At 47.9% G+C, this 17,289-nt stretch overlaps 1 protein-coding gene and 1 long non-coding RNA gene across 6 annotated transcripts in view; one reads left to right on the top strand and one right to left on the bottom strand.

Moving 5' to 3' along the window:
- Positions 1–17,289, top strand: part of LOC142046904 (uncharacterized) — a 202,906-nt gene that overhangs the window by 155,792 nt on the left and 29,825 nt on the right. Inside the window, exons 4-5 of the long non-coding RNA XR_012655990.1 lie at positions 193–279; positions 988–1,112. This is a non-coding gene — a long non-coding RNA (uncharacterized LOC142046904). The remainder of the gene's footprint in view (positions 1–192; positions 280–987; positions 1,113–17,289) is intronic.
- Positions 1–17,289, bottom strand: part of HTT (huntingtin) — a 213,582-nt gene that overhangs the window by 13,196 nt on the left and 183,097 nt on the right. For all 5 annotated transcript variants that reach the window (XM_075066616.1, XM_075066618.1, XM_075066617.1 and 2 more), the window contains 2 exons: positions 17,074–17,264; positions 3,492–3,606 (listed from right to left, as the gene is read on the bottom strand). In XM_075066616.1, coding sequence (XP_074922717.1) covers positions 3,492–3,606; positions 17,074–17,264 — 306 coding nt within the window. The remainder of the gene's footprint in view (positions 1–3,491; positions 3,607–17,073; positions 17,265–17,289) is intronic.

The following is a 17,289-nucleotide window of genomic DNA, read 5'->3' on the forward strand; positions in this document are numbered from 1 at the left end:
AGGAGGGTTTCCTCACAGCACTTAGGACCAAATTACAGTCCCACTGGGAAGTTGGGGGCCCTTGAGGAATCTGGCCATAGTGGGGTTGGCAAAAACTGAGAAGCCCTTGATGTGTGAGTGGAAGGCTGTGATAGTGACCAAATGTATTTTGACTGGGCTCACTGACTGACCTTGTGTCTTCAAATCCAACAGGTAGTCTAAAATTTTGGAAAGCAGAACCTCTGATGCTGGAGAAGAGTGAAGAGAGCATCAGGAATGGAAGTGTTTCCACTTCTGAAGGTAAGTTTTGCAAGTACTACTAGATAGGGGAACTGATTGGACCTTTTCGGAACAGATTAGCTCTACCTTGAGAACCATCCAGGAACCATGCTCTCAAGTTAAAGGAGGAAGGATTAGGATTGATCAGGGTCCCAGAGTTCTGGGACAGGAGATTTCTCCTGACAGGACCCAGTTGGAGGGACGTTGCCACAGAGAGGTGATGGAGGTTTGACTAGCATGCTTGTCTTGGCCAGGACGGTGCTGTAAGGATAACCCTGATGCAGTTTGAGTAAGGTCTTGAGAATCAGAGGCAGAGGTTGGTAAACAAAGCATGGTACAGGGCCCTGGTGTTATCAGGGCATCTCCAAATGAGTTACAGCCTTATACTCCCTTGGAGCAAAGACAACATTTTGCATTGTTTGGGTGTTAAAGAGATCTGCATTTGGGAGACCCTACTTCTGGCAGACGCCAAGAAAGACAGAATCACTGAATTCCCATTTGTAATCTTGAAAGAAATTTCTGCTCAGGAAGTCTACGACCTTGCCTACTCCAGCCTCTGGCTGGCGGCTAGTGCACTTATTCCTGTTGCCTTAAGTTCCTGTCTCTTATCACTTGTGTTCTTATCTCCTGGGAAAGGCATCGGTTCCACAAGTTTGGAGACTGCGTGTAAGGGCTGGGATCTCTCTCTTTTCTGTCAGTTGATGTAATACATCGTTGCCTGATTTCCAGCTGTACCCTGAAGGAGTGGCCTTTTATGGTGTGATGGAAGCCTATCGAATGACTCCGGTCCAGAACGTGAATGTAGAGTGTGACCTTTATGTTGACCACTTCCCCTGTGCAGTGTCCCCTTTGAGGTAAGCCACGCATCCCAAAAGAGAAATATCGGTTGCGAGGATCTTTGAGGGTAGGGTATACGAGAATGGGCTTCTTGCTCAGACCTTCAGTGGGTCATTTCACCACCTGAAAGAGTCCAGAACTTTTTGAGGAGGAGACTGGCGTGTGTACAGATGTAAGCCATGTGTGAAGGCATCTGACATGCAGTCTCATGTGAGGCGTTACAAAGATGGAGGGCAACATGTGGCCCAAGAGTTGCAGGCAGGTCCTTGCAGACTGTGTTGTGTTGTCGAGATTAGACTGGATAAACTCTCTTTGGTGAGATAGGTTCTGGCAGTTAGCGAGTCTACAGTGGTTCTGATTAAATCCATTGTTTGGATGGGAGTCAATGTAGACGTCTTCCGATTAATGCAAAGTCCTAGAGACTGAAACAGTGCTAGAGCCCTGGCAGTTGCCAACTGGACCTCCTTAACTGATCAAGCCCTGAGGAGTCAATCATCCAGGTAAGGGAAATACTGCTATGGCACACTGACATAAATAGGCTGCCGCTGCTGAAAGGAGATTTGTAAAGACCTTTGGGACTGTGGAGAGCCCGAAGGGAAGGTCTCAGTACTGGCAGCCTTCTGAGCCTTTTGTGAAACATAGGCAACACTTGTGGGATGAGTAGAAAGCTACAGAAAAGACGACATCCTGCAGGTCAAGGTTGATGAAGCAGTTTCCCATATCTAAGCATAAGATTTACAGTGGATAGTGTCATCGTTCTGAAGTGCTGGGAAAGGATGTAGGCGTTCAGGTTTCTGAGATCGAGTATCAGTCTCTATCCTCTGCCCCATTCCTAACGGACTCTGGAGTAACCAGTTTGATTGCCCCAAGAGTAGGAGAGACTGGATCTCGTTTTAAGAGATCTTCATGAGATGTGTCTCTGAAGACAGATGGGAATAGTATGAAAGTGCCAATGGATATGACCCAGGGATTTCAGTGAGCCTACTAACGGGGTGGAGAGAGGAAGGTTTTCCCCAAGGATATTCATAACCCCTGGATGTATGGACTCTGGGGAAGTCCAGAAGATCCTCCTCAGAATGGCAGCTCAGTGGGGTGTGATGGTATGGTGCCAAAAAAGAGCCCTATACTGAGACCTTGGATTCTGAAGTGTCACCCTTGGGCTGAAATGGGGAGCATCAGATAAAAGGTGATGGTACCAGAGGCCAGACTGGAGTTCAATCCAGGATAACTGCGGTTGCAAGTGACTGAGCAGTACCCGGGGAGGGGTTTTCATAGAATTCCATAACAGAGGGACTCCACTTCCTCTGGTATGAAAAAGGTCTCCAAGAGAGAAATCTGAGGGGAATTGGAGGGCTATGGTATCCTGAAGTCTGAGTTGGTAGAGGAGAATGGTCAGTGCAGTGATGGTGAGTGTGGTACTAGAGAGGCTTATAGAGGAACTTCTCTGACCTCAGAACTCCAGTGCAGAGAAGATGACAGTACCAGAGCATGAGTAGGAGCCTGTGTACCGAGAGGTAGATTGCTCCCTGTGCTATCTGTTAGAAGAATTCTCCACATGCTGCTTCTTATATGGTACTGACAGCTCAGTACTGGAATTGTATAGGAACCTCAACCATTCCCTTTGAGAGATGTGAGGTCTCAGAGTGGAATTTATGAGTGACCTACCCCTCTTCCTTATTTCCCTATCAGGGGAAAGAGAGTCTTCTATTTCTAAGCAGTCCTACTCTCTGAAGGTGTGGCTGGAGCTGGGGCTAGTGAGTATTCCATTAGAAGGAGTTCAGCCTAACCTACCTGTCTTGCTGCAACCTGCCTCTAAATCCCATAGAGACCATGCACTTTGATGGAACATGGTTGTCTCCCAGACAGCAAAGGTAGCTCGAATGCCTGTCAACTACAAGGAAAAGACCTTTGGCATGGTTTAATCTCCAGGGTCTTCAGTGTAACTCATAGGTCAAAGAAAAAGGTGTGTATGGAGGAAGAGGGCAAGCTCCTCCTATACCTATCTGTATTAAAACTAAAAAGAGAAATAAAATAACTAAACAAATAAAAGAAAAATTTAGAATAAGCCACTACGTTAAGAAAGGCAGGAAGCCAAGAATCAGCAGATACACAATTGCTCTGTATCAAGTCGAAGGCAGCTGAAAAGGAACTGAGCGGTGGTGGGTATCTTATATGACCTCATTTGGAGGCACAAGGTGCTGCTCTGAGCAGGTGTTGGCCCTCAGGGAACACACAAATCATAGGGTGGATTATCTGTAGAGATATATATGCAAAGAAGAAAACATTTCTTTCATAAAGCTTATCAATAATAATCCACCTAAAACGTTTAAAAAAAATCTGCACTGCTTCAAGATTGCATCAATCTTCTGTAATCTGGAACATTGTGCACTACATACCTGTATAATTCCTGCAGAGAATTCAGGCCCTACATCAAGTGGGTAATTCTCTATCAAGTAGAATGCTGCAGCACACATCACTAAAATATGCTGTTGGTTATGGACATTTACACAGCTGTAAATAAGCAAGAAAGCAAATGGTTATATATCAGTAAAGAAGTGGTTACTTACTGTAAACTGTGGTTCTTTGAGATGTGATGCAGACGTATATTTCATGTAGGTGTGTGCGTGCCCAGCATGCCAGACCTGAAGAATTTTGCCTACGGTATCCATAGAGGGGTGATACTTCTACCTTGTGGCTATAGTCCCTCCCTGGATATACAAAGCAGTGCCGCCTCAACCCACCTCAGTTCCTTTGCACTGAACAGCCAGAGACTAGACTCTAATGCAGAAAAGACAGAGGGTGGGTTGTGGAATACACATCTGCATCACATCTCAAAGAACCATACAGTAAGTAACCATTTCTTTTTCTCGAGTAGATGCAGCTGTGCATTTCACTCAGGTGACCCACAAGCAGTACACCTCCACGGAAAGGGGCTCGGAGTCTATTTAAACAAAGACTGCAGGATTGCATTCCCAAAGTTTGTGTCTGCTCTGGATGCTGTGGTAATGGCATAATGGTTCATAAATGTATGTATCGATGACCATATAGCAGCCCTGCAAATATCCAATATTGAGACGTCACTTAAGAATGCTATTGACGTACCTTGCACTCTTGCAGAATGAGCTTGCGCCCATAAAGGGTGTGTAGCTGAAGCTGTTTTATAAGCACTCTTGATGGAGGAAATTATCCACTTAGACACTGTATGAAGGGAGAAGAAGTCTCCTCACAGATAGTCTGCATATGACACAGACAAGGCAAAGCCCAAAAGGGTTTAACCCTGTCCAGAGAAAAGGTCAGACATTGTCTGATGTTCAATGTGTGAAGACACTGCATCGAGAGACCACTTTAGATACAAATTTTAAGTGCGGTTACAATGTCATTGTCTTTGTAGAACTGCGTGTAAGGAGGCTCTGCCATCAAAGCCTGCAACTCTCTCACTCTCCTTGCAGATGTTACCACCAGAAGGAAAAGAAGTTTTGTTGGGTTTTTTTTTTGACATAAAATATAAAAAAGGCAGTATGCAAGAGGGTCAAATGGAGGTCCCAAGAAAGCTGCAAAGACCATGGTAAGGTCCCAGAAGGGAAACTGGTTTCCACACTACTGGATGGAGATGAAGGATTCCTTTCAAGAATCTTGCCACTGTGAAATTGGACAACACCAATCTTCTGTGAATGGGTGGATGAAAAGAGGAGACTGCCACTAGATGCACTCTCAGTGAGCTAAGCCTAAGGCCCGACAACTGAAGCTAAAGCAAATACTCCAAGATGTCCTGGATACTATCCAGCATTGACTGAACTCCACAGGCCAATGATGACAATGAAAAACACTTTCACTTTGCTAAATAGGCCATCCTGGTAGAAGGCTTTCTGCTACTGAGGAGGACCTGTTGAAATAGCCCCCAAACATAGTTCTTTCTCCTCATTCAACCTTAGAGCAGCCATGCTGCGAGATGAAGGGACCTGAGCCAGGATAAAGAATGCAACTGTGATTCTGCATGAGCTGGTCAGGATGGAGAGGAAGGAATATGGGAGGCTAAACTGACAGACAAAAAGGTCAGAAAAGCAGACTGCCTCTGCCATGCCAGGGTAATGAGGATGAGCTTGGTCTGATCCACTTTCAGCTGGAGGATGACCTGTAGAACAACTGTGATTGGAGTAAAAGCGTACAGGAGAACCGACTGACAGCTGAGGTGGAAGGCATTAGTGAGGGAGCCTGTACTGAGGCCCCCTTGAGAGCAGAGCAGATGGAATTTTCTGTTGTTCCTTGTATCAAGATGATTGATCATCAGGATGCTCCACTCTGCAAAAATGACTTGCAGAACACTGAGCTTAAGAGATCATTCATGGCTCAAGGAAAAATTCCTGCTGAGATGATCTGTGAGAGGAGTCTGGATCCTGGCCAAGTGATTAGTCATTGGAGTGATATTCTCGTCAATGCAGAACTGCCACAACCTGATTGCCTCTTGGCAGAGCACTCTGAAGTGTGCTCCCCCTTGCCTGTTCACATAATACATCATAGTGGTATTGTCAACAAGTATGCGAACTATCGAACCCTTGATGTGGTCTAGGAAAGTGAGAAACGCTGTAGATGGCCCAAAGCTCCAGGACACTGATAGGCAGTGGAACTTCCTGCTCTGACCACAGGCCCCTCATGACACCAAATGCATTCTGTAACCTGTCGATGACAATGGTCCCGGACGGTAAGGGCTTGACATACATTTCCCTGAACAGTCCACTACTACAAGGAATCCAGGATCAATGAAGGGAGACAGACCAACCTGTCCATGGATGACGGGTTGGGTGCTAAACCATCCTGAGCCACATTTGCAGAGGGCAAAGGCACAATCTTGAGAACTGAATCACCAGTGCATGCGTCATGTTGCCTAAAAGCATCTGGCACACGCAAATTGTCATGGAAAGTTAAGACTGCAGACCAAAGCAAAGGCAGCAAATTGACTGCAAACAGTTTATCAGCAGCAACTCTCTCAAACTCATATTAGAGCCTCTATGAACTCGATTGTCTGAGTAGGGACCAATGTTGACTTTTCTATGTTTGGCAAGAGATCCAGATGGTTGAGTAAATGCAAAGTGATGCACATATGAGAAGGGACTTCTTCCCTGGATTTGTCCCTGGGTAGTCAGTTGTCCAGAAACAAGAAGGCATGGATTCCCTTCTTTTGGAGGTATGCCGTCACCATGACCATACATTTGGTAAAAACACTGGTGGCAAGAGATAGTCCAAAGGGGAGTGTGCACTGAAAATGGTGGTTTGTCACAACGAACCAGAAAAATCTTCTGTAGCTCAGAAGAATTGCCACATGGAAATAAGTACCATGAAGAATGCACCCATGAAGGTTCAGAGCAGCAAACCAGTCAGAGTCAGTGGGGAGGATAGCTGATAGAGTGCCCTCTGGAACCTCATGTATCTTATATATTTGTTGATGTTGAGAATAGGTCTTACCCCTCCCTTGGGTTTGGGAACCAAGAAGTATGTGGAATAGAAGCCTTGACCCCAGGGTTCTTGAGGAATTTCCTCCACCACTCCCAAATGCAAATGAAGAATGGACCTGCTCAAGGAAAAATATCTCATGAGAGGGTTCCCTGAAGAGGGACGGGGAGGGAGGGTGCGTGGGTTGGAGGAGTGGAGAGGAAATGGATTGCATAGCTTGATCTGACAGTGCTTTGGACCCAGCTGTCAGTTGCAATTAAGCCCTAAACATCCAAAAGAGTGCCAGCTTGTCCTTGAATGGAGGTGGGGTAAAGGAAGTGACAACTGGACCAAACCAAGGAATCAAAATGGACACTTGGGTGGTGCAGGGGGAGGATGCCAACTGGCCGAAACCCCAGACTTGACTGCCTCCTCCTCTGGGATCTATGCCCCTTCTGGGGTAATCCCACTGTCTTGGGGTGGAAGAGGCTTCCCAAAGGTGTGTTGCAGATGTTATTGCTGCTGTTGGCCACCAAAGTAGTGCTTCTGCACCCCAAGGGACAAAAGCTGGCTCTAGAGTCCCTGAAGGAATGCAGTGTTTTGTCTATCTTGTCTAAAAATAACACTCAGCCATTGAAGGGCAAATCCTCTATGGCCTGCTGCATGTTAGGAGCAATGCCTGAATTTTGCGGTCAGGACAGCTTCCTCATGTTCGCAGCAGAGGTCATAACTCTGGCTGAAGTGTCCGAGACATCGAGCATGGACTGCAATGACATCTTGACCACTAAGCAGCCTTCTCTGACAAATGCACGAAATTCCTCTCTGGAGGTTTCAGGCAGCTGGTCTGCAAACTTAAGACATAGCTGTCCAATTATCTCCCAAGTTGTACTTGGACAATGCCTGCTGGTTCGCAATCCACATTTCCAGGGAGGAGGTAGCTTCACTGAGGTGAATCCACAGGTCCTGACACCGATCTGTCCGGTGATCTTGCCTTGTAGCAAGCTGAGAAGTGCAACCTCCACGACTGAGGAGCATCCTATGGATTCCTTGGAGGCCACTGGTAAGGATAGGGAATTAGAGGCCAAAAGGTGTTGGGACAGGACTCCCCATCCGAACCACACGATGAGTGCCAATCCTGGTGCCCATAGTGGTCCACAAATTTTTCCTGATGTGGGTCGGGTGATGGAGAGCAAGGGAAAGATCCTGACCTTAACACTGTGGAGCCTGACCTGATGGAGTGAATAACTGATCTGACTCATCCACAGCCCAGAATGAGGCAGGGACCAATGCTGATGATGGAAGCAGTACTGCCAGCAACAAGTACACTGGTGCTGGACATAATGTTAACACCAAATTCAGCAGTGGTACCAAAACAGTTGGTGTCAAAATGGAGGGTGGTGAAAGCCATCAAGGTAACATCTGCAGTGCCGCTGCAAATGGTGCCAAGGTCCCTTCCACTGACTGTGCAAGGGGAACATCAGGGTGCAGTGTTGACAGAGCGAAGGGTTCAGTGGCCTGTGCAGCCAATGGAGCTATAATCAACACAGTTCTGGCCAAGTCCTGGACCAAAGGAGAGGTCAGAACAGAAAGGCATAAGAGGTCTGTAGCTGCCTCTTATGTCACTAATGTGGAAACAATCAGTTCCCTAGTCAGTACTGGACTCACTAGATGCCCCGGGCCAGAAACGGAGTCGACAGTACAGGGTCTCTACCTCCCTACTTGGTATCAGGGAGCAATCAGAGATACCCACACCATCCCACATGCCAGCACTAACCTTGTGCCAGTCCATGCTCTTCCTCAGTGCACTTGATGGGAAACAGCTCCTCTGTCTCTTCAGAGAGGTGCCTGCTCCAGAGCATGGAGTGGTAACACTTTTGGACCCTGAGGGTGACTTTGGCTCCAATAAGGGCCTTGGTGCAGAAGCTGGCTGCATGGCCTGTTTGAGCAAATGCTGTTTAAATCAAAAGTCCCTAGCCCCTTGAGTCTGTTTCGTGAACAATCTAGTGATAAAATCACCCTCCTTGACGTGGGCCTCAACCAAGCACAGCATGCCCAGTGTGTGGGAACTGTTGTTAGGGATCGGTTCCCCACACAATGGACAATGTTTAAACACCAATGAGGTCATCACAGGGGAATACTTAACTAAATACAATTAATACTAAGGGTACTACTAACTATACACAGCTAGGAAAAAAAACACTAAAACAGCGAGAGCTTGTGAAGTTAAGACAACACAGAGCTCCGACTCTAGCCATGGATGGTAAGAAGGAACTGAACGGGGTTAGGACAGTGTCACCTCATATAGCCAGGGGAGGGCCTAAGCCTACAAGGTACAAGCGCTGCCCTCTACAGTTACTGCTAGTGCACTGGACACAAACACACACACACCCCTATGTAGAATACACGGCAGCATTTACTCAAAGTAGTAATATTTTTTCACGCAGCAGAAACAGCTTAAGTAATCCCTTAAACAAAAGTGCTAAAAAACTCAAGGTCTCTAGATCTTTTACACTATTCCTATTTTTAATTACATTAATACAGTGTTTAAATCACCAACCACCACAAAGTAATGGAAAATTATAATGGAATTGCCATATGCTTCTAAAAATTTTTTCATAGATTCCAGGGCCAGGAGACCTGTGATCATCTAGATTGATCTCCTATATACCACAGGCCATAGAACTTTCACAAAGTAATTCCTAGAGCAGATCTTTTAGAAAAACATTGGGTTTGAAGGTTATTGCTTAAGCAGTGGCAGTGTAACACTTACAGTACAAGAAAATATGAGCTGCAGTCACAGCTTGCATTGTCTGAGTTGCATTTGTTTTGGACAAATACTCTCCACTATAGATTCTGCAGTTGTTCAAGCAAAACTCTTAGGAGAAAACAGTTCCATAAATACTGTTCTTCAAGATGTGTTGCACATGTCCATTCCACTGTAGGTGTGTGCTCACCCGGAGTGCAGTCACTGGAAATTTTTCACTGAGTGGTACCTGTTGGTGCAACTTGAGTTGCTTTATACCTGTGCTATGGTGCCGTGCACTCACAGCATCAGTATAAAGGGCCCAGCCAATCCTGTATTTCCTCAGCTCCTTCTTTCCGACCAACTCCAATGTAGAGGGGTATCAGGGCAGGTCATGGAATGGACATGTGCAACACATCTTGAAAAACAACCATTACGGAAAGGTAAGTAACCATTTTTTTCTTCGAGTGCTTGCACATAACCGTTCCACTACAGGTGACTCCCCAGGAAGTGGGACTGGCACTCATGGACCTGCTGACTGCAAACCAACTTGACGGAATCTGGCATCGGCCCTAGACTGTTGAGCGATGGTGTAATGAGCAGAGAACATATGCACTGACGACCAAATCACTGCTCTGCAAATGTCCTGAATAGGGATCTGTTCTAGGAATGCTGCTAACAATGCTTGTGCTCTTGTGGACTGGGCAATCAGGCTAGCTCAGGGCAATAGTTTTCACAGGGGGGCCACTTCACGAATTTTGGTAAGTCATCACGGAGCACACATTTCTACTATATTAATGGAGGGGATGCATGGTCTGGGAGAGAGTTTGGGTGTAAGAGAGCGCTCTGGGCTGGTACACAGTGTTGGGGTGTAGAAGGTAAGGGGTGTGGGATCTGGGAGGGAGTTTAGTGCAGGAGGGGACTCTGGGCTGGGGATTTGGGCACAGCAGGGGATGCAGGGTTTGGGATGGAGTTTGCTGCAGGAGGAGGTTCTGACCTAGAGCACAGGGTTGGGGTGCAGGAGGGGGTGTGAGGTATAGGCTCTGGCCAGGAGGCGATTACCACAGGTGTCTCCTGGATGGCGGTGCAGTAGGGCTCAGGTAGGCTGCCTGCCTGCTGTGGCCCCGCCCCACTTCCAAGAGTGGCTGTGGCTGGCTGCTGCTAGCATGTCTCTGCATGCCCCTTGGGGGGAAGAGGGCAGCAGGTCTCCATGGGCTGCCCGCACCCGCAAGCACCACCCCTGCAGCTCCCACTGAGTGGTTTCCGGTCAATGGGAGCTGTGAGGACTATGCTGGGGACAGGGGCAGCACGCAGATCCATCTCCCCCCGCGCCAGGGGCACGCAGAGATGTGCCAGCAGGAGACAGCCACTTCCAGGACCAGCGTGGGGCCACAGCAGGCAGGAAGTTGCCTGAGCACCCGCTGCACCGCAGGACGTTTAGTAGCCCGGACTCAAGAGATCGCAAGGAGGCCAGGGCTTTGGAGCTGTGCTCTGGCTCCACTCCAGCTCCAGGCAAAAACCTGCAGCTCCACTGCTCCAGAGCTGCTCTGCACTCCAGCTCTGGGCTCCGCTCCAAAGCCCTGGAGGGGGCAGAAGAGGCTGGACAGAAATGTTAGTCATGGCGGGCCGAATGTGGCCCGCGAACCATATTTTGCTCACTCCTGGGCTAGCTGGTGGCGGAACATTAGCCTGCTCGTAACACGTGAGAATGCACTATGTGAATCAAGATGAAATTCTCTGAACAGAGATGGGGAGACCTTTCATCCTGTCAGCTACTGCTAAAACAGTTGGGTGGATTTATGAAATGGTTTGGTCCCTTCTATATAGAACACTGGTGCATATCTTACATCCAATGAGCAAAGCCGCTGTTCTTCCCTATTTGCATCTGGTTCAGGTAGGAAACTGACAGGAAGAATGCCTGATTGCTATGAAATGGGAAACCATCTTTTGGAGGAAGCTAGGATGAGGATGTAACTAATGGCCACTAAGAAAGCCACCTTCCATGAAAGGTATAATAAGGGGCACATTGCTAACAGTTGAAACAGGGGACCCATACATTTTGATAAGACCAAGTTTAGATCCAGGCAGGGGTGGGCTCTTGCACCTGCGGGTATAATCTTTCTAGACATTGAGGAAACGGATAGACATCTCGTGAAAAAACAGATCGGTTATCCACTGAGGACGGAAAGCTGATAGTGCTGCAAGGTGAACCCTGATTGAGGAGACAGTTAAACCTTGCTGTTTCAGGTGTAACAAGTACGCAAGAATGTCCTGAAATAATGATCGTTCAGGTGAGACTCTGCATTGGGCAGCTCAGATGAAGAACAACTTCCATTTTGTGAGGTAAGTAGCCCTGGTGGATTGAGCGCTTCCTGCTACCTACTAAGACATGACAATCCTACTCCAAGCAAGCCAACTCTCTGGGATTTAGTCATGGAGCTTCCAGGCCATCAAGTAAGTGAAGGGAGCTGAGGTTCAGGTGCAGTATCTAACCATAGTCCTGATAGTCAGGTCCAGATGTAGAGGGAGTAGGAGTGGAACCGCCACAGAAAGGCCTAGCAGTGTGGCAAACTGATGTTGGTGAGGCCAAGCTGAGGCTATTAGAACGACCCACACCCAGTCCCATCTGACCTAGAGCAGAATCTTGTTCATGAGCGGGACAGATGGGAAAGCATAGTACAGGTGACCTGTCCATGATAGCAGCAAGGTGTCCGTGAATGATCCCAGGCTGAGACTTCGCGGGGAGCAGAACTGGTGACACTTCCTGGTTTCAAACAGGCCTACCCAGGGAGTCCCATACTGCTGGAAAATACCCCTCATGATGTCCGGGTGAAGGGACCACTTGTGGTGACTGAAGAAAGAGTTGTTTAGGCCATCTGCAAGCTCATTCTATGCTCCTGGAAGATGAGAAGCTTCCAGGTAGATTGAATGGGCTATGCAGAACTCCCACAGCTGAACTGCTTCTCTACACAGAGAGGAAGAGCGAGCTCCTCCCTGCCTGCTGAAATGGAACATGGCTGTCCATAAGAACAAACACAAACTTGTCTGTAATGTAAGGTCGGAATGCCTGACAGGCCAGGCAAACTGCCCTGAGCTCTCTGATGATGCGTAGTGAGAGCGCTTCTGAAGGCCAAAGGCCTTGAGTCCTGAGGTGCCCCAGGTGAGTCCCCAGTCCAACGCTGAAGTGTCTGAGACCAGCGATATCGACAGTTGGGCCGTAAAAAGGGAACAACGGCGCAGATCACCAGCAGGTCCAGTCACCAGTTGAGGGAGGTGAGGACTGGGGAAGGTACCATAAGAACCGAGTCCAGGTGGTGGCAGTTTGGCAAGCACATCAAGGCCAGCTATGCTAGGAGGGGTTTGAGATGCACTTTTGTGTGCTGCACTATGTATGTACAGGAGGCCATGTGACCCAAAAGCCTCAGACAATTTCAGGCTGTTGTAACTATGTTGCCCTTAAGATGCACTATCAGGGATGAGATTGTCTGAAATCAACATTCTTGAAAGACGACTCTGGTCTAGGTAGAGTCAAGCACCGCTCCAATAATCTCTATCTTCTGTACTGGAGTGAGGGTGGACTTCTGTACATTTATTAGCAGGCCCAGGGCCTGGAATGTCAACTGAATAAGGAGAATGCTAGACTCTATCTGAGTCCTTGAGCTGCATCTGCCCAGCCTAGTGGTTCTCATCCTATTTACCATTGTGGGCTGCATCCAATACTACCTCTATGGGGCTGAGGATGTCACATGGGCTGCATCTTTGTGTTGACTGGGCTGCAAGCGGCCCATGGGCCACAGGTTGAGAACCACTGGCCTAGCCAGTCATCCAGATGCAGGCCGACTTGCACTCCTCACCTCCTCAGAAAGCCTGTCACTACTGTCATACATTTTGTAAATACCCATGGAGCTCCCAACAGGCCAAAAAGGAGTATTAGAATCATAGAATCTCAGGATCGGAAGGGACTTCAGGAGGTCATCTAGTCCAACCCCCTGCTCAAAGCAGGCCCAATCCCCAAACAGATTTTTGCCCAGATGCCTAAATGGCCCCCTCAAGGATTGAAGTCACGACCCTGGGTTTAGCAGGCCAGTGCTCAAACCACTGAGCTATCCCTCCCCCTTGTGAATCAGTAGTGCATTCCGTTCACAATGAACCTGAAGAATCTTCTGTGGCCTTGATAGATTGATATGTGAAAGTAGACATCTCTTAAATGGAGGGCAGTATACCAGCCCCCGGGATCCAGAGAAGAAATAAGGGAGGCCAGGGAGACCATGTGGAACTTTAATTTCTTGAGATAGCTGTTGAGCTGGCGCAGGTCTAGAATAGGTCTGCGCCTTCAGGATTAAGAAATAATGGGAGTAGAACCCTGTCCCCCTTAGATTTTGTGGAACCTCTTCCATGGCCCCCACCCAAAGGAGAAATTATACTTCCTGGGTCAGAAGTTGCTCATGAGAAGGGTCCCTGAAGAGGGATGGGGGGGAGAGTGAAAAGGAGGGGTAGAACTGCACTCGGGGATACATCTGACTTCCACTGTTTTCAGCACCCAACAGTCTGTAGTGATATTGGACCATGCACAGCTGAAGTGGGACAGGCAGTCTGCAAATAAAGTGGGCAACAGGATAAAGAAACATGAGAACTGGTAAAACATCCTCGAGTATCCCATCAAAAGCTGCTTGGAGCCTTCTTGGTGTCTGGATGGAGCAGACATTGATGCTGAGCTAGAAGGGGACAGTGGTCCACACCTAAAGGCCCTGCTCCTTTTCCTCTGTGTCTTGATGGGCTGGGGTACCGGGAGGATTGCTGAGGTCTGTAGCGCTTTCTTGAAGTCACTGGTACACAATCCCATGGAGTTACGGGTAGCCCTGGAGTCCTTCAGTCCATGAAGCTTCCAGTCAGTCTGCTCCAAACAGAGCAAAGCCCCCTCAAAAGGAAGGTCCTGGAGGGTTTGCTGGACCTCCCATGGGAGACTGGAGGACTGTAGCCATGAACTCTTATGCATGGCTACTGTGGAAGCCGTGGACATGGCCACTAAATTTGCTGCATTCAGGGCAGCTTGCAGGGAAGCCCACACTATGGATTTCCCCTCATCTACCAGCAAGGAGAACTCCAGTCTGGCCTCTTGTGGCAGCAAGTCTTTGAACTTCTATATGGAGTCCCACATATTGAAGTTGTATCTGCCCAGCAGCACCTGCTGGTTAGTGATCCTGAGCTGCAGACCCCCAGTAGAGTAGACCGTTCTACCAAATAGGTTCAACTTTTTAGAGTCTTTTGCTTTAGCTGATGCACCTTGTGGACCCTGCCTTTCTTTTTTATTGGCAGCAGAGACTACCAGGGATCCTGTCGGGGCAGTAGTGCACAAGAACTCATAACCCTGAGCAGGGAAGAAAGCTGGAAGTTTGCCGCAAGGCTTTCACCAGTTCCACGATGGTCTCTCACTGAGAGGCAGAGCAACTTTTAATGGGCCTGCTGCAGCCAAAAGTCCACCAGACTATGAGAGGCCTCTTACTACCTCCACCTGAATGCCCAAATTTTGGGCCACCATCTTCAGCCACTCCTGGTGGGCCTTATAGTCATCTTGGGGCAGCGACACTCCTGCTCCTGACATAGACTCATCAGGAGAAGGGGAGGAGGAGGAGGTTGGCACTGTCTGAGGGCACTCCTCTTCCCCTTCTGCACTGACCGGATCCTGCGGAGCTGATTCCTGAAACTCAGCACTGGGCTTGGTACCAGAATCTGGATCAGATGCTGCCTGATGGGGCAGCAGTGCCCTTCTCTCAGAGGCCACCGAATAGGAGCACCTCAAATGGGGCCCCAGCATTGGGGGAAATCCCCACGGGTTCCAAAAGGGCCACTGCATCGGCATAGGTCCCCAGTGACCACTAGGCAAAGCATTCGATGGCACTCCTGTGCCCGAATCTGCAGTGGACAAGAGTAGTATGACCCAACCTCTGACTCCGACAACAAGGAGTGTCTGTCTGGTGACCATGGAGGAGTGGTTCCTACCGGTGCTGGAGAGCAGTGCCAAAATGGGGAAGCCTGTGTCAGGGCTAGCATGGTCAGTTTTCCCTTTTTCCCTTAGATAGTACCAGAGGCCTGAACAGAACGGTAACTGGTGGCCGCCAGCTCTCTCCTGCCCACCGGCACCAATACCACTGGCGCTCATACTGCTGATGACACCAGTACCAACAGCAATAGCAGGTTTCTGGTGGCAGTGAGTGAAGCCGGCATGGATGGCATTGCAAGAGCACTGGTACTGCACTGTTCCTCCAGTGCTGACTGTTCATCTGGTACTTGACTCAATAGCGCCTGTATAAGGGCCAGACTCAATGACGTTGAGAGCTGCGCTGCTGAAGCAGCGCAGTGTCCTGGCTTAGGTTGCACTCTGCTATGCTCCACGTGCCTGGCCTTCTTAGGTGTCAGGGAACATCCCTTCTTGGCTGGCTGCTTCTTATGTCACTTCCTCAGCACTGGGGATGGTGAACAGTGCTGGGACTCTCTCATGGTAGGCAGAGTGCACTGATGCCAAGGTGCTTGATACTGTACTGAGTTTGACTGCTGAACTCAGAGGAAGGTCCCAGTGCACCTCCATAATCAGAAACTTCAACCTGACCTCCCAGTCTCTCTTTGTATGGGCTTAAAATCCCTTCAAATCTGGCAGTGGTCCCTGACGTGAGCCTCACCCAAGCTGTCCCTGAGTGATGCAAGCTTCAGGGTCACTCAGAGAGAGTCTTGTTGCAGGAGGCACAAAGCTTGAAGACCAGCGATTGAGGCATGCCTAGGCAACAGATAAGGAAGAAACTCTACTAACTAACCAAGATACACAAACTATACTAACTGACTAAAAACTATGCCAACTATATACAATAATCAGAGGAAACAAAGATCACTGAGAATGCTTGTCAAAGCAAGAGGAACAGTTCCAGCAACCATCATAGGCAGTAAGAAGGAACTGAGGGGGCACAGAGTCAGCTGGGCCCTTTTTACCAGTGCTATGAGCACCCCAGAGGACACTCGAACTTCCCTGATGGGTATCACTGAGGGAAACTTTTCTGGCAATTGTTCTCAGAGCCAGCTCACACCAACAGTAGAATGGACATGTACAAGCACTTGAAGAAAGTTTAAACCTTTTATGACAGTGGTTTTCAATCTTTTTTCATTTGTGGATCCTTAAAAAATTTCAGATGGAGGTGCAGGCCCCCTTGGAAATCTTAGAGATACTCTGTGGACCTCCAGGGGTCTGCGGACCACAGGTTGAAAACCACTGCTTTTTTATATTAAAACAAGGGAAGATTTTGTAATATAATCTACTGAACTATCAAACACTTATTTTTCTCTCTCTCTTTCTTCAAGCATGTCACTTCTGCAAATCAAAGCTGAAGATAGTGGCAAGGGAACACTAGTATGTATGAAGTACTATTATGATTTCTGATCTATGGATAAAAATCTTTAGTTTCCAGTCTGAGAGCCTGTTAAATTTCAAAATGGCTAGGGGACAGGCAAACAATGTCCATATAAAAATAAAAATTGACTATTCACCTCAATCTTGAAACCAACTATCTTTCTGAGGTTCAGACTTGAAATATAAAAGCTTTTTGCTCATGAGCATGCACTCTATTTCCAATTGAAATCAGAAGCAAAAATAGTAACACTGCAAGAAATGTAATTAGCATATTCTCAACCTGAAGTCCTCAGAATCTTCTCAAAAAGCTTGTTTTACAGGATCAAGAGATTTGGATAAACCAGGATACTTCTAGATGCTTATTCTACAGTTCAAATTGTTCTTTGCAAAATTTCAAATACAGAATACTTACTGGGCTATCCCTCTCAGATTGGAAAGCAAATACTCGCTGATAATTGGAATGAGTTGCTTTGCTGTTTCGTCAAGCAGGTCACACTCAAGGATGTAAAGAATTCCATGCAGAGCTCCAATCCGACTTGGCATATGGGTGCTGCGTAGTGTTGATTCCAACAGACGGCTTACTGGCTCGGCTACAGCTTTATCCTAATGCACATAAACAAAACCATGC

The sequence above is a fragment of the Chelonoidis abingdonii genome, chromosome 5, assembly GCF_003597395.2.
Source record: "Chelonoidis abingdonii isolate Lonesome George chromosome 5, CheloAbing_2.0, whole genome shotgun sequence".
NCBI lineage: Eukaryota > Metazoa > Chordata > Testudines > Testudinidae > Chelonoidis > Chelonoidis abingdonii.